General features: G+C 37.5%; 2 protein-coding genes across 2 annotated transcripts in view; both read left to right on the top strand.

Annotated features, from left to right (window-relative positions):
* Positions 1 to 13,327: 13,327 nt before the first annotated feature.
* On the top strand, positions 13,328 to 14,893 carry LOC141638577 (uncharacterized). The gene is made up of 3 exons (XM_074447969.1): positions 13,328 to 13,423; positions 13,541 to 14,035; positions 14,114 to 14,893. The coding sequence occupies exons 1-3, from the start codon at positions 13,328 to 13,330 to the stop codon at positions 14,891 to 14,893; spliced, it is 1,371 nt and encodes a 456-aa protein (XP_074304070.1).
* A 156-nt stretch (positions 14,894 to 15,049) lies between these two features.
* Positions 15,050 to 22,296, top strand: part of LOC141638561 (uncharacterized) — a 28,315-nt gene continuing 21,068 nt past the window's right edge. The window contains exon 1 of the mRNA XM_074447968.1: positions 15,050 to 15,641. Within this exon, the coding sequence (XP_074304069.1) occupies positions 15,050 to 15,641 (592 nt within the window). The remainder of the gene's footprint in view (positions 15,642 to 22,296) is intronic.

The following is a 22,296-nucleotide window of genomic DNA, read 5'->3' as shown; positions in this document are numbered from 1 at the left end:
CCTACGATTATACCCTTTCGGTCTCTAATCGCCCTAGGGTCTCCTAACTTAGCTTTCGCCCTAATTAGGTATCACCTATTGTAATTAAGCAAGCCTTCCCTTCCAATCTTTCGATCCAAGTCGGGGGTAACTAAATAAATGGTCTCCTGCATGCATACATTCAACCTAATAACAATTATATTGCTTAATACAATTCTTATCGCAAAACTAATCTAACCATGTCAATCCTAACATATTGCTACCACGGTTTCTCTAATCCTAACATATTAAGGGAATTAGCTAGACATGGAATAAAGAAGAACAAGAATAAAGGAAGTAAGAACAATAAACATTAAATAAGAGTAAGAAAGAGAAGAAAGAATTACTGAATTAAAATGATCCGGAAATAAGGAAGAACAAAAGTAACAGTAACCGTGTATATGAAATAATCAGAAAGGAGAAGCCCCCTTAAACTGTCGAATTACCTTCCTATTTATAAGAAAATAGGATTATTAATTAACCTAATGACGGAAATAAGCTAAAAAGCCCAAGCCCATAGCGAATCCACTCAATCGAGGGGTTTTAAACAACTCGATCAAGCAAACTCGAGCTTAGACCGTTCGATCGACAAAACAAAGTGCTCGATCGACTAAACACTAATATGGAACTGGTCAATCGACCATACAAAGTGCTCGATCGACTAATTATTCAACCTAAAACCACTCGACCGACTAATAAATCACTCGATCGAGTGGATCTTGACTTCAGCAGCTCATTAATCACGTTAGTTTGACTTTGACTTGTCCTTTTAGCTCCCGAAACAGCTTCACGCGTCCCAAGACAGCTATAATTCCGCTCCAAATTCACTCTTCCTCCAAATGCATGCAAAACGGACGATAAATGGCTTGAATTCACTCCTTTTGGGTTCATTCCTGCAAATAAGACAAAATAACCCAAAGTAGCATATTCGGGGCATTTTGTAGCATAAACTACGATAAAAGCGTAGAAATACGTGCATAGAATAGGCTAAAAAGACTATATAAAATGCACGTATCAAATCTCCCCAAACCAAACCTTTACTCGTCCTCGAGTAAACTAAATGCAACTAATGGAACGGAAAAGATAACTCAGAGCTAGCTACAAATGCCCACTTAAGCCAATTTAATGCAAGCAAACTAACACTTATAGCAAACAGTCAAAAGCAAATGAGTTATAGGATGTTTATAATAAAGCTGAACCGTCGACCTTGCAAGACCTTTAATAGTGGACTCTCACGGGTCACTCTTCTCTCATGAAGCAAAGGGTAAGCATATGAATGTAAGAGAGAAAGAAATATAGTCGCTCACCTAAACTACGACCCACATAAACATGCATGCAACTGATATGATAGACAATTCTAGCTACCGTACATACATTCAACCAAACAAGGTCCTGTCACAGCCGAGGGCTTACAAAAATATGGTAAAGTGAGGCAATGGGTAAGAAAAGGCAGAATATTTATGGGAATGTGGAGGTATAGGTGATCAAGCTAGTACCTAAACAAAACCATATGGCAACATCCGATTCCAACTCAATTATGGGATTAAGCACATGCCCTTCATTTGGCACAAAACTCACCAAACTGAACTGGAAAAACTCCTCAAATGATATAAGTTAGAATATAGGAGCGAAACCGATCTACAAACAACATCTTTTTTCTTCTTTTTTTTTTCGAATTCTTTTTTTTTTCCTCGGTTTCCTTTTCTTTTCAACTTCTTTTTTTTTTCTCTTTTTCTTTCTTTTTCACGTTTTTTTTCTCCTTTTCTTCATAAAGTACCAATTCTGAATCAATAGACACAAGCCAAACTTGATACAATAGACAATATACCGCAAAAATAATCTAAACTAGCTTGACAAGACAGGCTAAATTTGGAATGTAGTTAAGGGCCAACAGGCAAATTTGGCTAATGTGAAGTTTATGGGTAAAGATGAAAGAAAAGGGAATTTGTAAGCACCTCCCTACATGTGACACCAACCACTAACCCGAATGTATGACGGCAAAAAGCAATTGAATTTCATATACGTGCAAATTGACGATACATGTTATGCAAGGAGTAACTACTCACAATCCTACATGAAACTGGTCACAAATGACACCAGTTTATAAGGCTCTAATTCCTTAGAAATTATAAGTAGGTTGCCAAAATTTCAGGTCAAGTCTATATGTTCAGCTAAATTTAACATTAACTCGTAGATATGCAATAGACAAAGCTAAAAATAACAGCTCAATGCAAGGCTTAAGCAAAAAGACAAATAATAGTGCAATATCATCATAGAAATCTACCGTTCCGACTCAACCTATATGCAAAAATAAACGTGAAATTTTTTGAAATTTTTTGAAATTTTTTAATTTTTTATGAGGTTTTTGAATTTTAACAAAAATAAACAACAATGCAAGCATAACTTAAACGTGATAACTGAAATGCAATAAAAACAATATGCAGACGCGGATATGGATGCATAACCTCCCCAAACCAAACCGTACAATGCCCCCATTGTACCAAAACATGGAAAGGAAACGCAAACTAAAGGAGAAAGAGAGTAAATACGGAAAGCTTACAAGATTGCGCGAATAAAGAGACCTCCCCAAACCGACCATGAACATGGGAGGTTGCTAAAGGCCCGAAAAACCGTCACAAGAAGCTAATCCAAGTCAAACGAGTAAATGGGCATCCAAAACTGCTCGATCGAGAGGGATAGTGGTCGATCGAGTAGTTTTCTTATTGCAGGTGCTCGATCGAGTAAAAGAAATGCTCGATCGAAAGGATTTAGCAGCAAAAGTGCTCGATCGAGTACAAAAAGTACTCGATCGAGTGATCCTCAATGTGTTCCTGCAAAACGCAAATAAAAATAGCCCGCAACTAACTAAACAAGCATACTAAAATAGTTTATGGTACGAAGACCATTTATTACAACTGAAATAAAATAGATAATTAAAATTAAATCTCCGGGTTGCCTCCCGGGTAGCGCTAGCTTCAGTCAGGTCCCAGCTCGACCTTTCGTTTCTTCAAGCCTCTAATTAGTCACAATCAAAACAGCTCAAAGCACGCAGTATAAGATCGTACATCTGCGCATGTGCTACACAAAAGCATAAGTAGCACCAAAGTGGAATAAAGGAATAGGAAATAAAAATATGTAAGCATTTAAGTCTAACAAATTTCCTATGTGAGCTCCTAAATTTATCCACAAAATATAGGAGCACGGGAGCAATAGACGATAAAGTGGGGCTCCATTTCAAATTAACAATTTTGTGATGATAAGGACGGTGAAAAATCGTTAAATTGTACGACCTACTAGGAAGGGGCAAAGAATTAGAACGCAAAGCATAAGTTAAACGAGGCAATTTACTATTTAAACAGACAATAAATAAATTATCATTTACTACCTCAGGTTGATCGCTCTCAATGACGGAATCATTGACAAAGGAAGATATTACCTCTTCCGTGCTAGGAGCAATTACCGACTCAGCTGCTTCCTTGTCACCTTCCTCAGTGGATTTCAGCCCGTAAATCGCAGCCTCAAGTGCATCCAACTCGGCCTTGAAAAGGGGTGATTCACCGTAACCGTTATCATCATCAAAATCGTCATCTAGAATGAACCCAAGTGACGAATCAAAGCTCCTAATGGCCAACTCACTCGATCGAGTAGAATTATTACTCGATCGAGTACTTTCCTCCTGCATTTCACTCGATCGAGTAGAAGTATCACTCGATCGAGGACTTTCTTCTGGAAATTAGCTCGATCGACTAATATAAGCCACTCGATCGAGTGATTCTTCCTGTACAGGGCTGAAATCTTCGCGTAAGCTTTTGAAATATGATAGAAATTCGTCGTCCGAGTCATAAACATCATCCTCAGCATTGGGTAACACGGTTTCTTCAAGGGAAAAACCGATCTCGGTGACGTATACCTCTTCTGGTTGCCAACTATCCGACTTAGCTGCTAACTGAGCAATTTCAGACTCGAGCTTATCAAATCGCGCACAAGTGCGTCTATCATAATCTTGCACTTGGAATGCAAGTGTCTCCAACAACGATTTCAGCTCCGCAACCTCTTCTTTCTGTATATCAGGAAGATCTTGTTGCGGTGGCCATTGATAGGGTGGATGTGGCGGCACAACTACAGAGGATTGGCTAGCTCGTCCCCAAAGCCTGAACTCGAGGAGCGTGTCATTATCTGCCATGCAAAGGGCTGCATTGTGCTCAGCAGCACCACATCTCCCGCAGTGAGTCACCTGCTGCGCCATAAAATGGGACATAAGTGACCGGTCAAAGGTACTCAAGCCTTCCCTTTGACGATCTTTCACATAGAACTGTCTAGGTAGTACCTGTAAGGCCTATCAAAACAACACTCAAGCAAAAGATTAGAACTGCCTCAAGGAATAAATTCCTTGAGGCTAAAAACAGACAAATAAAACAAGTAAATAAATAGTTGCCTCCCAGGCAACGGCGCCAAAATTTGATACTGTCGTTTCGTACCAAATATAAATACCTATCTACTACTAACAGAAGTCAGCGGTAAGTAGGGTCGATCTCCACAGGGAGGCGGTTTACTATCTACTTGTCTATTCTATCTGTCTAATGTCACTATTGGGGGTTGAATTGATTGTTTGACTAAACTAAATAAGCTAAGGCGAGAGAGATAAGGATGAGTGAAAATAACAGTAAGAGAAGGGAAATATGCTAGGAGTCGGTCTACCGTGGCAGCTACACTATCAGGTCAACTGAGTCGATTAGATTATTGATAAGAAGAGCGAGGTCGTCACCTTTCGGTCCTTAAACCTACGATTATACCCTTTCGGTCTCTAATCGCCCTAGGGTCTCCTAACTTAGTTTTCGCCCTAATTAGGTATCACCTATTGTAATTAAGCAAGCCTTCCCTTCCAATCTTTCGATCCAGGTCGGGGGTAACTAAATAAATGGTCTCCTGCATGCATACATTAAACCTAATAACAATTATATTGCTTAATACAATTCTTATCGCAAAACTAATCTAATCATGTAAATCCTAACATATTGCTACCACGGCTTCCCTAATCCTAACATATTAAGGGAATTAGCTAGACATGGAATAAAGAAGAACAAGAATAAAGGAAGTAAGAACAATAAACATTAAATAAGAGTAAGAAATAGAAGAAAGAATTACTGAATTAAAATGATCCGGAAATAAGGAAGAACAAAAGTAACAGTAACCGTGTATATGAAATAATCAGAGAGGAGAAGCCCCCTTAAACTGTCGAATTACCTTCCTATTTATAAGAAAATAGGATTATTAATTAACCTAATGACGGAAATAAGCTAAAAAGCCCAAGCCCAAAGCGAATCCACTCGATCGAGTGGTTTAAAACTACTCGATCGAGCAAACTCGAGCTTAGACCGTTCGATCGACCAAACAAAGTGCTTGATCGACTAAACACTAATATGTAACTGGTCGATCGACCATACAAAGTGCTCGATCGACTAATTATTCAACCTAAAACCACTCGACCGACTAATAAATCACTCGATCGAGTGGATCTTGACTTCGGCAGCTCATTAATCACGTTAGTTTGACTCTGACTTGTCCTTTTAGCTCCCGAAACAGCTTCACGCGTCCCTAGACAGCTATAATTCCGCTCCAAATCACTCTTCCTCCAAATGCATGTAAAACGGACGATAAATGGCTTGAATTCACTCCTTTTGGGTTCATTCCTGCAAATAAGACAAAATAACCCAAAGTAGCATATTCGGGGCATTTCGTAGCATAAACTACGATAAAAGCGTAGAAATACGTGCATATAATAGGCTAAAAAGACTATATAAAATGCACGTATCAAATATCTCCAATATCAACAATAATCCAAATTCCAGCTAACCAACAATACCATAATCCATGAGAACAAGCTAATACGGAAAAGAGGCAATAAGACTCAAGCATAAGGCATCCAAAGCATCCAACAACCAACATGTGAAATGATAATTACAAATATCAAGGCATAACATAAAACATCCAATAGCAACCAATCTCACCTCAAAGACAAACCCTCGACCCGAGTCCCGCGACGGGTCATCGGTCAAATCGAGCCTGACCGGTTTAAACCTAGTTTGACCAAACTCGTTCGGTCAATCTGGCCCAGCTCAGAGTCTTGGCCTACTTTGGCCCAAATCACAAAATTCATCACAATATCATTCTCATGCCACTTCCAATTTCTATCATGTGAACACTATCAACATAAAGAAAACATTCCAACTTACAAAATAACTAATTCCACAAGATTCTCGCATAATAAAATAGCATAAATAACCGTCTCACACAAGGGTAAACTTTTCTATAAATTTTAATCGATAAAACGACGCCATTTACTCATACGGACTCCAAATTGAGTGATTCAAGTGGCTAAACCGCCTAATTTTTCGATGCCGTTCAATCTGTCATATTTTTGGAAACACTGGAAACCGTCTCGGTCTGGTACTGATGCGTTCCAGCCAAAACACGAACTTGTCACAACACATAATTCCTCATCCAAATTTCTTCCAAACAATAATATACAAATGGGTAACATAAATTAAACATAAGCATACTCATCTTACTCCATTCATTCATTTATCAACGAGATCGTCTCAAACAACAACAAACGACAACAAACAACAACAAACAACAAATACAACTACTAATGTGACATTAATTCGTCGAGTGACTCGGAATAGTTACCTTAAGCTAGAAAAAGAGAACTATAACACTTGAGAAAGAGCCCTAGAAACCGAAATCACTCATCATCTTCTACAATATATGAGTCCCCTAACTCATCTTCAAAATCTTCACCTATACAAACAATAAAAACATGTTAATTAACCTTAACTCGAAACCCTAGAAAAATGTGTCTTAAACAAAATTGGGGGAAATGAAAATAGAGTTTACTATTAGATGGGAAATGAAGAGAGGATTCCGAATATATAATTTTTATGCAAATTGGTGGAGAAATGAAGGATTTATGGTGGTTTTAGGGATTGTAAGGAGGTTATTTTGATAGGTTTTTGGTGTTTGAGAGAAGGAGGAGATATATTGAGAATGGAGGAAATGAAGATTGAAAGAGGGGACAAATGAACGGGGGTTGGTCGATCCAAATGGCAAGGGGAGGGTGGTCAATTGTTTACGTTTTGGGTTCGCTTCGACGGTAATTAGAAATATTCGTCGAACACGATTTCCGAGAATATTAAAGTTCTTAAACACAATTTTACTAAAAGATTACGTACTCATATGCCCAATATCCAAACTCATTTACCCAATGACCGTAAGAAATGGGAAAATCACAATTTTACGACTTTTATCCGAAATCTATTTTATCAAAGGGAAAGGTTAAATATAGTTTAAATCACTTTTAAACATTTCTAAACTATCAAAAATAATTACATTTCTTCAAAATAAAATAAGATTATATTTTATCAAATAAATTTTATTTCAAATAAATTAATATTAGATTAAAATAGCTTAAATATTACTTTTAAAATATAATAAAGGTCTTAAAATTTACGGGGTGTTACATTAGCATTTACAATTTGGTAACATTACTGATAAAAATGTGAACAAATTTTTTCCAACATGTAAAATCTTTTCAAACACGAAACATTATTGAAAAAAATGTGAACGATATTTCTGCTAACATAATAAATGAATATGTAAATGTTTTTCAAACATGGTAACACTATATTTGTAATTACCAATATAAATGTCCACTATGTTCACATTTTTGAATAATATGTTACTATATTTAGAAATGTAAACAACTATGTACAACAGAACATTCACAATGCCGCGGTTTCTTGGCAGCGGTCCTTTTCCCTGGTGCGGGTATTGGAAACAACTTTCTTCTTTCCTTGAGCCTTTAACTGCCTAATCGGTTCATTTGTCACAACTTCGTCAACATCTAACAACACCAAAATGAACAAACCAATTTAGCAATATTAAAATACGATAGTTTAACTCATTAAACAAACAAAAAATGTAAACAGTTTGTCTGTTTGTGACCATTTTAACTATACAACAATGATATCTAAAATGGTTACAAACTACATATTACCCAAATACATACAAAAACTGTAAACATTTTAAGTCAGTTTGTATCCAATTCAACTATACAACAATGAAGTTTAAAGTGGTTACAAATTAAATATTGCCCAAATACATAAAAAAGTACCTAATTTAACAAACAATATTATCTACCTACGTTTTTAACCAAAGTCAAGACATATTAAGTTATGAAACATACGAAAACAGTAAATATTTTAAGTTAGTTTGTGACCATTTCAACTATACAACAATGAAATCAAAAGTGGTTACAAATTACATCCATCTTTTATCAGGGCCGGCCTTTAGGGTGTGCGAGCGGTGCGGTCGCACAGGGCCTCATAAATTTAGGGGCCCCTAAAATATTTTATCTGAGTATAAAGTTTTAGCATGTTAGTTATGGTGTAGTGGTAAGTAGTTGCCATGAGTATTGAGTAGACGACGCGGGATCGAACCTTGTAGATGTTATTTTTTGGTTGAATTGGTAAAATACAACTTTGGAAATAGGTTAGTATGTTTTGATTGACGACATTCACTTACCTTCCATAATCCATATTCAACATATTTACCAAATCTTTCCTATTTTGCCATTCAATTTGCCACAATCTGTTTATCAATTGTTTTTTTTCTCTTTTTTTCATTTCTTATGTTCTATTACTCAAAGTTAATTGAGTATTATCAAACACAATAAAAAAACGGTATTGCTGAAAAAACAACACCCAAAAAATGGTCAAACATTATATGTGTTGGCGTCGTGGGCTCGTGGCATACGGATACGGTGAGTTCCTAATTTTACTTTTTAGTTCTTCTTCTCCTTGAATTAACGAATATATGGAACAATATTACTTTATACATTACGTTAAATGTCGATTCATTTGTGTAATTTGTTCTATTGTTTAGTAATGTTTAAATGTTATGGCTGATTTAGATAGTTAATTGTACCATAGTATAAATTAGTCGATAAATTTTCCATTATCATTCTAAAACACAAATTATATAATCCGTATTTACAAATACTATAGCATGAGGGCCCCAAACTAATTTTTCGAACAGGGCCCCCGAATTCTCCGGGCCGGCCCTGTCTTTTATCCACCCCTTATATAAAAGTGAGTAAGGGTGATCACTATTCCTTATGAACAGTATTGTGAATAGTTGAGAATGGCTTGGCTGGGTCGGTTTTACTTGGCTTTTTGGGCTGGTTGTTTTGGTTTTCTTTTGGCGAGTTGATGCGGCCCAATACTCAATAACCCTTCCTTCAACTAACCCCAATCCTGCCTTGGCTTTCCTTCATTCCACGTCTCCCATCCATCCTCATTCCTAAGCCACCCAATTCTCCTCCTTCCTACGTCTCTTACCTTCGAGGCTTCGATATTCTCAATTATTTACCCTTTCATTCTACTAGTTTTAAACCCGTGAAATTCACGGGTCTATTATTAAACTCAGAAATCAAAATGCTTGGATATAATTAAAGTATAATGGTTAACTTCTTTATGGTTTAGTTCATAATGTTAATTATAATGTGTATTAAAGTAGGCAACACTATTTTATAACAACAACTATGACCTTATAAAGATTATTAGCATGAATCTGACTTCATAGGTTCAATATCAAATCCACTCTTAAGCATCAAGAGGGAACATATTTAAATCCAATGTATGACGAAGCTACATATACAACTCGCATGCTTAGCTATACCAAAAATTTAGCTTATATGCGGTAATATGCCTGATTTTAACTTGAAGCGTGATAGTAAAATATAAAAGGTTCGGAAGTTAATCAAGAGATTTAAAATTGATTTCATTTACTATAAGATGTACATAGTACATGTAAATATATTAGGGAAACAAAATTTTGGATAACATGATATATATTGAAACAACTATTACATTAAGAAAAAAAATAAAAAATAACAAAGATATAACTCACTCAAATAGATTGAAAAATGAATATTAAAGAAAGAAAGAAAAAATATTTGATAGATGTCTAAACCCACACCCGGATAACATTCTTCTATTCTCTTACAATTTTATTTTGTAAATTTCTATTCATTTTCTAAAAATTGGAATTAATTTATTTTAAATTCGCAAAGCTAGGTAGTTGTAGCTTCTATTTCTCCAATTTTAACTTAAGTTAGGTATAGCTACATCGAATGGACCGTCATTGATGGTGAGTATTAATATTTAGCAAAAGCAAGTTTCAGTTTTGTTCGATTGATCGATCCTACTAACGTATAGCACCTTGATTTTCATCTTGCTCTTGGTTCAAGTTGGTAATATAAGACTGTAATAACTATGACGATCATATAGGTAACTAATTTGATTTTTGATAACACTTACACAGATCTCTTCAGACTACAGTAGCTTCCACAGTGCAATTGTTGGCCATAGTGTACTTGTAAAATTTGTGTTAAGGTTCGGTGAATTGAACAATTGATGAGAGTAATTTATATGGACTTTTGTAGGGCGTTTTTTAAAAACAAAATGGGCATTATTTTAGGGCGAAAAAAATCTCTATCATCTCTATTATACGAATAGTTTAATCTAAAAATAAATTTATTGCTGATAAATTTTAGGAACTTTTGGGTTACATATGTAAGTGATGGCGGAAAAAGTTGATTTATAGGAAAATATTTCAAAAATAATTCAGAAAATATTTACTTATTTCCTAAGTTATGGTAGCAAATTATGTTGCGTATAATGTGAGTAAATTTCACAAAATCAAACGCTATTATGTTGCGACTTCAGTATTTAATGCTCAAATAATAAGATTATTATAAGTTATTGGATTTGTGAAGATAAAAATATAAAATGTGTTTCTATAATTAAGTCAAATAAATCAATCATTTAAAAGATTGTAATTTTTTTTCAAGATTGTGTACACATTGAATTAGTTACTTGTTAGCTAAAGTTTAGGAAGTGTCCATAATTTTAGGATTCATCAAATCCCAAAAATGCAAGTTTCTTAGCTAATAATATTCCATATGCTATATTGTACGACTGTTTTATTTTGTGAATGAAGTTTTTTTTCCTATGATTCTAATGTCTCTCATTTACCGCCACGTCAGTTTGTGAAGAAAAACTAAGATGCCATGTCAGCAAGATTGGCTATTGCTTTAGAGAAATATATGATGATATATATATTATATGATGATTCATACCAGTGCTCGCAAACGCTCATCGTCTTTACCCACATACCACCGGTTTTGGGTTTCGATTTGATAAGCTGTTGTGTACTGATTTATATGCGTTCTATTTTTTTGGGGTTCATTTTTCGGTGACTGATTACTTTTGGAGTTGTTATCCTAATGATTTTCTGTTTGATTGGTTCATTTTGTGTTCTAATTGACGATATCTGCAGGAATGATCCCATCATAATCGGGAAGAAAAAGAACAACAACAACAACAATAGTGAACAAGATCTAGGGTTGAAAAGGTTACAATTTTTTCTGAGTATTGTTGATACGAATTAGAGCTTCACTTCTTTGCTATTTTATTATTCACACCTCATTTTCCTCATACCAGTCTCTCCTTCCTTTTTCACTTTGTTCCTCCTATGTATTTGTTAGCATTGGAACAATTCATTAATTAATTAATCGAGAAAGGCAGTGCTAAGGTGTTGTACTGGTGTCGATGGCAGATTTATCAAGGATGTTAGGCCCAAAATCTGGATATGGGCTAGTCTAAGGAAGCGGGTCTGGAAGCAGAGCAGGAGGCAGGATACCAGGGAGCCAGAGCAAGGGCAGCGTGCGTCATAAGGCATGGGTCTTGTTTCAGTGGAGAATCCGTGTGGAGGTAATATAAGGAAACTCTATCACTTACCATATCCGGAAGAAGGAAAGTCCTATCCCGCTTCAAACTAGGAATACTTGGAAGAAAAGCAAGAAACCCTAGATGGAGGAGCTCTACTATATAAGGGGCATCAATGCAAGACAAAGGGATCATCGAAAATTACAAGAAAAAGCTCTAGCATCCATTACATATCAAAATTGTCCACATTGTATTTCCTCTCGAATTATAGTGCAAATCTTGGTGGGATTCCGTCTCCCCCCGCGGTTGTTTCCCACATCGGGTTTTCCGCGTCACCAAAATTGCTTGTGCTCTTTTTTTTACTACGTATACAACCTAACGTACAAACGCCAAAATAACAATCATAAGAACCTAACATCAATCTAACGCTAAGATCACTTTAACCCTAAAACAGGTAGAAATTTACCAAAACAGTTTGGCGCCCACCGTGGGGCATAGTGGTCGTTTTCGTTAGTCAATTCGCAGAACAAAGTAGCATGTCAGGACAACCAAAATCCGGTTCAGGTAATGCAGGCGGCACCCCAGCACCACGGGCACCGCCTCCCTCCACATCAACAGCACGCGCAACTTCGGCCCAGTGAACCGGCGCTACTAAGGTGCCGGCCGTCAAGAATAGCCAAAGCTCCCAGGCAGCAGCAAACCGGCCATCAGAAAGAACTCAAGTTAGAGACTCGGGGACCGTCCAGGGCAGGCAGGGAGTACCACAGCCAGAGAGAGAAGGGAAACTCAGACAGCAGGCTCAGACCCCACCGAGTCCTACCAGCATCATGAAAAGCGGACTAGACACCCTAGGAAGGACAATCCGAATAATGCAAAGTGAAAATAGGAACATGAGATCCCAGATGGAAGAGGATAACAACCTCCTCCGAGCCTAGATCAACGAGTTGAAGGACCACGCTGCCAGTTCAGCCACTTGGATGAGGGAAGCTAGATCCGGAGCGCTGGCAGAAGGAGATAGAGGCCGGAGGCAGACACGCGCGCTGCCACATGACATGGTAACTCGGTTGGACATGGAAACAACACCACATCCAAGAAGAGGTCTGATCCCAGTAGTATTGGGGGCACTAACACCGGATAACGAGCCAACACGTCAGGATCCAACACCCATGTCAGGCACAGAAGAGCATCAACAGAGCAGGTTAGCATCTACAACCCTAAACAGAACCGAGTACACCTGGGTAAATGGTTTGGGCGTAGAAACATCGCAAATACCCCAACCACCAATATCACAGCAGCAGAATTTCGCAAGAACTATGGATCAACAGCCACATGAGTATCGGCGACTCACTGGTAGGGAGGCATACATAGAACAGCAGTACCAGGAACTACGGAGACTCCTCCGGAGAATTCCAGGAATGCCACTGCCCATGGAAATGGCTGCACCAGAAAGTTACGCTGACTCGCCCTTTACCACCGATATAGCTGCAGTCGCTTTGCCATAGGGATCCAGTGTCCCAACGATGACTCTTTTCGATGGGACCACAGACCCCCATGATCACATTAGCCAATTTAAGCAGAAAATGATGGTAACTATAGCAGTAGGAGCTTCGAATGAGGCATGCATGTGTAAAGGATTTGGCTCAACCCTGACATGGGCAGCGCTACAATGGTTTGTTGGCCTACCCAACGGATCCATATCTTCATTAGCTGACCTGGTCAATGCCTTCAATTAGCAATTCTCTAGCAGCCGAAGAACACCAAAACAGCCAAGTGATCTATACAGGATTGTCCAAGAGATCGGCGAATCAATCAAGGACTACGTCACCAGGTTCAATACAGAAAAAGTTTCCATACGAGGCTGCGACACATCCACAGTCATTAACGCCTTCAGGCAGGGCCTGGACAAGGAATCAGACCTCTACAAGGAGTTAACAATGCATTCATGCGAAAGATTCAAGGAAGTTCAGGAGAGAGCCACCACGACATTAAGGTTGGAAGAGGATATAAAGGCTAGAAAGGGAATGGCAAACTTTGACAAAACAAACAGAAAAATTCCAACAGAAAAGAAGGACGAGAGAGCCAGGCCATGTAACAGACAGAATATCAGCAGAGTAGCAGAAAAAATCCAACAAGTAAATGACTCTCCGCATCCTCCTAGGCTATCTGATTATGGGTTCAACACAGGAATGGAAGGATTGTTGAAAGCAGTAAGGGAATTGGGTGACCAGGTAAGGTGGTCGAAGCCTCCTACGCAAAGCCGGCCCAATGATGACCGGGGCAGCAGCAAAAGATGTGAATGACATCAGGATATCGGACACAGAACAGAAGATTGCTACAGGTTGTGCAGGGAATTAAAGTTCCAGGTACACAAGGGGAATATGGAGCACCTATTATCATGTGGGGGCAAGCAGGATAAGAGAGAAACAGCAAACCAGGTGCTTCCTTCTGCTCCACCCGTATGCACAAAGATGATTACCGTGATAACAGGTGGATCCGAGCTATCAGGTTTGACATACTCAGCAGCCAAGAGGAGAGCCACCGAAAGCAAAGGAGATCATCCAGAATGTAAGTACAGGGTGGGCCAGAGTGATTTAATCTTGGTAATGTTCGACGAAAATGACGTAGGAAACGGCGCAGAACAACACCATGACACCCTTACCATAACGTTATCCATTGGGAACTGCACCGTGCGAAAGGTATTAGTGGATACCGGAAGCTCCGTGAATCTCATTATGCTGGAAACTCTCAGAATCATGGGCTTCGACAAAGAAAATTTGATAAAAAAGTCTGTACCGCTGGTGGGATTTAGTGGTGAGACAGCACATTCGGTAGGTGAGATAACCATTCCAACGTATATAGAGGGAGTTAACAAATTGGCGAGGTACTTAGTCATTGAGGGTCCGACTACTTACAACCTAATACTAGGAAGATCGTGGCTGCATCAGATGAAGGCAGTCCCTTCGACATATCATCAGTGTCTCAAATTCCCAACCCCGTGGGGCGTGGTCACGGTGAAAGGGGACCGCGAAGAATCCAGAAGTTGCTACACGCAAGCCCTGAAAGCCACAACTAAGCTCCCCTCATAGCAATTACAAGACCGGGGTACCTCGAAGGAATACAAGGAGCCACCCTCGGAGGAACTAGACCATATTCACCTAGACAAGGCACACCCGGAGAGAACAGTGCTAATTGGAGCAACCTGCAGTGGAGAGCTGCGTGATCGACTGACCCAGTTTCTAAAAATGAACATGGACTATTTTGCTTGGTCCCATGATGACATGGTTGGCATAGACCCATCTGTTATTTCACATAAGTTAAGCGTGAACCCAGGTTGTACCCCAGTACATCAGAAGAGAAGGAAGTTCGCGGCAGAACGAAATGAAGTTATTAACAAGGAAGTAGACAGTCTCTTGGCAGCGGGGAAAATCAGAGAAGTCAGCTACTCTGAATGGGTCTCTAACGTGGTAGTGGTACCCAAGAAAAATGGAAAGTGGAGGGTATGTGTAGACTTCACAGATCTAAACAAAGCTTGTCCCAATGACCTTTTTCCACTGCCCCATATCGATGCAATGGTGGATGCCACGGCTGGAAACGAGGTGCTTACCTTTCTAGATGCCTGGAGTGGTTACAATCAGATCAAAATGCACCCACAAGAACAAGAAAAGACGGCATTCATGTCGGAACGAGGCATATACTGCTACAATGTCTTGCCCTTTGGCATGAAGAACGTCGGGTCCACCTACCAGTGTTTGGTAAATAAAATGTTTAAACAACAAATAGGGAAGACAATTGAAGTGTACATAGATGATATGGTGGTAAAATCCAAAAAAGCAGGTATGCATTGTTGGGAAATGTGTCCTCAACAATAGTGCGATTACATGATTTAAATATCATTATTAAATCTCATGCTAAGAATACGTGAGGGATGATTCTTTATATAGTCGACTGACCGTCATTAATCGGTAATGATTGGCTAACTAGAGTTTGACATTACTGTCGTGTGACGGTGGTGGTCAGTTGACCCCTTTAGGTCACACCTATAGGATGAGGCCCAAATAGATATTTAATTAATTGTATGCGTTACAGATTAATTAATTCCTTAATTATGGGAGTGCAATTTTACGTCTTATTGTAATGTGATTAAATAAGATTTAATTTAATAATTAAGTGTTAATTTAGTAAATTAGTTGAGGCATTTAATAAGTTTTGAGGTACAGGTAATTAGTTGTTTAAAGTTACAAGAAATTGTAATTTTAACTAACTAGTAATTATGGGACCCATTATATGTTGATATAATGGTAGTATACTACTCAAAAAGTGGAGTGTATATTATATTATTAATTGTAATATTTAAGTGTTAAATGATTACATTAATAATTAATTATGTAAGATAGTTAAACATATGACTTATAAGCATTTGTGGGACAAATGACAAAAGGCAAAAATGGACCAAAATGGGTCCAATATTTCGGCTAAATGAAGGAAACAAAAGATGCTATTTTGTCTTTTGTTTGTGTTGGTTATAGTGTGATTGTGACATATCACACAAGCCTTTTCATACTACTTCTTACACCTTTGCTCCCTACTCTCTACTTAGACTTTACAAAGGAGTAAAAAAACAAAAGCAAAAGATTCCTACCTTAGGTGTGGCCATCGGTTTTGGCCTTTTAAATGAGCATATTGTTGCTCATTTTGTTGGTTGAAGTTTTGCTTGTTTTTCTCTCTAGTTTTTCCCTCACATGCAATTGCTAAAAACTCTCACAAATACTAATATACTTAATCTATTACTAAAGGTAGTATTACTAGAAATATTAGTATTATTAAGGTTATATTTCTACTACATATCTAGTTAATATTAGTAGGAATTTTTGGGATTAATCTTGGGTGCAACTTATTGGAGTGTCTTTTATACTTGGAGTCTTAGGAGGATCATCCATCTCATTAAGCTCAAAAACAAGTGAAGGAAGGTGACCTTACTTGTGCCCTATATTTCGAACCAACCATCAATGTAAGGGACCATGTTTTTCTTATAAATCTTTCATTTTGTTATGCATGCACTAGATCTAAAGAACAAATAATTAACAAGTTAATTAGTTCACTATTATAGGAGTCTAATAATAGATATATGACCTAACAAGTGGTATCAGAGCATAAGGATGTTGCATGCATAATCGGTTATTGTTTTTCCGAGTTAAAATGTTAACATATAAAACAAAAAATTTGTGATTTATAAGTATAAGCCACGAAATCACCAAGAATGTTATATATTATGGTCCTAAATTATTTTTAGGTCATTTTTATGATTTATGGAAATTTATTGCTCATTTTTATGATTTTTAGTGATTTTATTACATTTTTATGACTAAAATGGGAATTAAAATGCTAAAAATAGTTAAACTACGTTTCTTACCTTGGACATTTTATATGATCTCACATGCATATTTTAAAAGTTGTGTGTAAAAATTCGAGTTAATTTGATTAATATTGCATGATTTATGGATTTTATGAGATAAAAATGGATTAAAAGATGTAAAATGGTTAAAAATAGTTAATCTCGAATTAAGCCATGAACTTTTAATATGATGTCACATGAATAATTTAAAGAGAGTATGTAAATTTCTAGATTAAAAGATCTCTTTTAACATGATTTATGAATTTTTAAAGTAAAAATGGCATAAATAGTGACTATTTTAGCATAATTAGCTAAAACGTATTTCATGGCTTGAGAAAATTATTTTAAATTTCATAAATATCCCACTAATCAGATCTAAATATGTAAAAATTATTGGATTAATTTTCCGATACTTTATGTATTTTATGAGATAAAACCGATAAAATGCAACTATATTTCCTCAAAATTAATTCGAAATTTTAACAATGATTTTTGACATTATGAGTGTCATGGAATTATTCCAGAATGTTCAAAAATTTAAAATTCAAATTTTGGAATTTTTATAAATTAATTTGGATTTATTTCATATAAACAATGATTTTAAGGTAAAAAATGAGCATAAAATTAAATCAAGTTGAATTATTATCAAAAAATTTAGTGATGACTAATTTTTGAGTCCTAAAAAGTGTTAGGATAATTAACTTGAGCTTAGATGTGATTTAAGTGTTAATTAGTGATTTTAAAAGGGTTATTATCACGCATTTCCATAAAACCGGGTTATATGTACGACATAAGTTAAATAGGGCGATTTGGCACATCATTTGGCATGATAGGTACATATTATAATGCTGCATATTTCAATTGTTGAATGTCTTTTATTTATATAATTTTGAATTATAATTTTATCTTAGTATGACCTTAGTTTTAATCGATATTACCCGTAATGAAAGGGAATATTTATTCGGTTGTAATTTAATGTGATCTCGTATCACTTTTATTTTTATTAGTTTTTCCATTTTACAAATGTATAATAGGAATAGCTTTGTATTTTTATTATTATTTGTAATTATGGAGTATCTTCAAAGACGGTGCCATTCGGAAAAGTGATCCGACGAAGACGGTGTCTTGGGAGGCGTGCCACTTGAAGATTCAAGGGACCAAAGGAGTTGGTTTCCGAATATGTAATAGATTATTTGTTTTTCTATTTTAGGAAAGGCTATACTAGGAATTTTATTTATTTATTGCATTGCATTTATTTTAATATGTTGCATGCATTGCCAAATCGCCATAACAACACATGCATATCATTTCGAGTCATCGACCGTGTCAATTATAATTGTCGTAGTTCACCGCTTTAGATCACTTAAAACGTGATAGATAATAAATTGACAAGACCTCTCACATATAATAATTGAGAATTAGCCTTGCCAAAAAGTAGAAACCCATGAAGTACCAATTTCATAAGGGAGTTAAGCCGGCTTTACCGTAATACAAACCTTGTTACGTTGGCGAAGTGAGGTAGTAAAATGTTATTACATCGAAATTTGGATTGAGCTCAACGGAAGTATTGTTGACCGTAGTCGCATGTGTTCCGGGCTTAAGATGAAAATTAGAGTAATTTTTATCGACCGAGAGTTCTAAAAGTAGAATCGATTAAAGTGTTTGTAACACCCTCATACTCCAAGTGCCTTACCAGGACCACTCAGGTATAAGGATGCTACCATCTCGGTTAACCGAGGCAATGATAAACAAATAGACAATAACGAAACAACATTTAAATAGTAATACTATAGCGAAAGGTTACAATCCAAAACCAAAACCAAAATACGAATACAAGTTCTCAAACCAACTGTCTAGCAACTAACTGAAATGTTTATTAAACTACTAAGCTACAGCGGAAGACTTCTATCATCAGAGGGTGGCAGATCCCATCTATCCCAGTAACTCGACTCATACCTGCTCAATAACTGCTCACCATCCCCGAATGGATCACCACAGTTTTTAAAACATTAAACGGGTCAGTACTAATCACACAATTTATGTAAACCAACAACACAGTAAGCAACACAGCTCAAACAGTCACACACACAATCACCCACTCCAATCAATCTCCGTCACCGACTGTCCACTGGACCAGCCCTGCCAGTGGGGGACCGCAGCCGTTCCCACCTAAGCCCCGCTCATCATACCGAGCGATAACCCTGTCCCATTAATGTGCACATCCCCTCCCGTGGCGGGTTCCACGGAGGGCGAAACTAGGGCGTGAAGCCACTCCCGCAAGTGACTCCACTCAGCCGAGAACGCATCTCGAGAACCAGAGACAAACAATCACATCCATTAAACAACAATCAAACCAACAACCGTCACAATACGAATACGATATAATTCAACAATCACACTACACCAACATTGCATTATGGGACTAATACTGAGTAGGGAAACCATGTAATACTCCGTATTTATGAGTCTTGGGGTACTCTATCGAGTAGGCCTTACTCTGTCGAGTAAGGGAGTTTTGCAAAATAAAATAGTTTCTGACCTGTTGGGTACTCGATCGAGTAACTAGGGTACTCGATCGAGTAAGGGGGTACTCGATCGAGTAGCCTTGGGTACTCGATCGAGTAGCCGGTTTAGGGGGAGTTTTTCTCGGGTTTTGTTAATTATGCGATTAAGATATATAACCTTCCGTCATTGTTTCTAAATCACTTTTGCAAAACCTAATTTACTGTTTAAGAGAGAAGGCAAGTTTGTTCTTAATCCTAATCGCATTGTTGACAAATCTCGGAGCTAGAGGTGTCGGATTTCTTTGTTCTTGGCATCATAGTGTTCCTTGCGTCAAGGGTAAGTCCTACATACCAATTTTATAGCGTTTGGTTGACTTTGTTTAAACCCTAATTTTGGGATTGGGGGTTTTTATGATTTGTTAAGGTTAGATTGTGATTATGTGATTATGTGATAGGAGAAGGATTTGTAAAGGAGAGGTTTTGAGACAATTTGCTAGATCGTCGATGATTGTGTTGCTTTCCGGGGGATTTCCTACTCGGTATTAGTCCCATAATGGGATGATTGTTGATGTGTTGAGATTGATTGTTTAATATCGTAATTGTGTTGTGACGGTGGTTGATTGTGATTATTGATTAATATCGTAATTGTGTTGTGACGGTTGTGATTGTGATTGTTGTCTCTGGTTCTCGAGATGCGTTCTCGGCTGAGTGGAGTCACTTGCGGGAGTGACTTCACGCCCTAGTTTCGCCCTTCGTGGAACCCGCCACGGAAGGGGATGTGCACATTAATGGGACGGGTTATCGCTCGGTATGATGAGCGGGGCTTAGGTGGGAACGGTGCGGTCCCCCATCGGCGGGCTGGTCCAGTGGACAATCGGTGACGGAGATTGATTGGAGTGGGTGTGATTGTGTGTGTGTGACTGTTTGAGCTGTGTTGTTTGTTGTGTTGTTGGATCATATAAATTGTGTGATTAGTCTTGACCCGTTTAAATGTTTTAAAAACTGTGGTGATCCATTCGGGGTGGTGAGCGGTTATTGAGCGGTATGAGACGATGCGTATGGGATAGCTGGGATGAGTCACCACGTTGCAGTTTAGAAGTCTTCCGCTGTGTCTGACGCTTGATAGTATTTTGATAGTAGATAGTTTTGAGAACTTGTATTTCCTTTTATCAGTTTTGGTTCTGCACATGTAATCACTTAAACTATAATTACTTTTAAAGTACGTTTCTTTATTGTCTTATGATATTCATTGCCTCGGGCGACCGAGATGGTAGTATCCTTATACCTGAGTGGTCCTGGTAAGGCACTTGGAGTATGGGGGTGTTACAAATGGTATCAGAGAGACGATCCTGAAACCTGTAACCAATGAACTTAATGAACATAGGGAGTCAATTAAAAGGAACCCGGGGTAAAGGTTGTAGGAGCTAATGCAAAGACTTGGGAGACGTCCTAAAGTCGCGAACTCGCCCTACAATTTTGAACCGGTCACCATGGGATATGTGTCGGGATCGTTATGTGCATATTGTGTGCTGTGTGTATCTATGTAGTAGTATGTTGCATGAATTGATGATGATGACGTGAATTGTATGTTGGTTGATTGTAAAGCATGAAAGTATAATGATTGATACATGTAATTTGGCATGTTATAATTATGTAAGGAAAAGTGTTCTGTTTATATATATATAAAGCGATGCGTAAGTATACATGTTGTTGTTGTCGTTTTGAGTAAGAGTACAGAAAGTTGGGAGTGTGAATTGAACATGTGTTGGGTGAATATGTTGAACGAATGTGGTGGATAAATATGTGGCATGATGGATGAATTAATGGAAAAAGATGAATAATCGTTGTATGATAATAGGATTTATGATTAAGCATGTTATATAATGAAAGTTATTTTATAATGTTATTATGCTAGTAACATGTGAATAGGGGACTTGATGTCATGTATTTGTGATTTTGTTTACGAAAAGTGATAGAATAAAAGCATGTGGGAAGCCATGATTGGCAAGTTAAATGAATTATGTGCATGACAAATGTTATTGTTTGGTTTTTGTAGGTCGTAACATGTGGTTAGGGATAGTGGTTTTACAAGTATTGAGTCGCTTTTATTCGCTTTGTTGATGTTTAAGTTGTTTGAAAGAGAAAATCGAATAGTTATGTCGTCTGATTACAGCAAAGTTGTCTTTAAACTGTTATAACTTGAGATGCGTAAATGATTTTAATGTGATTCCAATTGGAGGTGATAGCTTGTTCTTTTACGATTCTAACGATAGGTCACATGCCCAAAGCGACCAAGAAATGAGTGAGTTATGGCTGTTTTACGAAAACTGGACAGTGCTGAGAAATGCGTAGGTACTCGATCGAGTAGCCTTGGTATTCGATCGAGTAGGGGGGTACTCGATCGAGTACGTCAGTTACTCGATCGAGTGTCCCTGGTAATTTGTTTTACGTGCTTCTGATCTTCACCTACTCGATCGAGTATGTCCCTTACTCGATCGAGTGGCCTGTACTCGATCTAGTGACCCCTATTTTGGGTCATATGCTTATCTTTTGACTTCGTTGCATATTATGTTTAGTCCAAAGGTGTTGTATT

Source organism: Silene latifolia, chromosome 2 (genome assembly GCF_048544455.1).
Source record: "Silene latifolia isolate original U9 population chromosome 2, ASM4854445v1, whole genome shotgun sequence".
Taxonomy (NCBI): domain Eukaryota; kingdom Viridiplantae; phylum Streptophyta; class Magnoliopsida; order Caryophyllales; family Caryophyllaceae; genus Silene; species Silene latifolia.
Note: the sequence above shows the minus strand (reverse complement) of the source record. Positions and strands in the feature narration are given on the sequence as shown.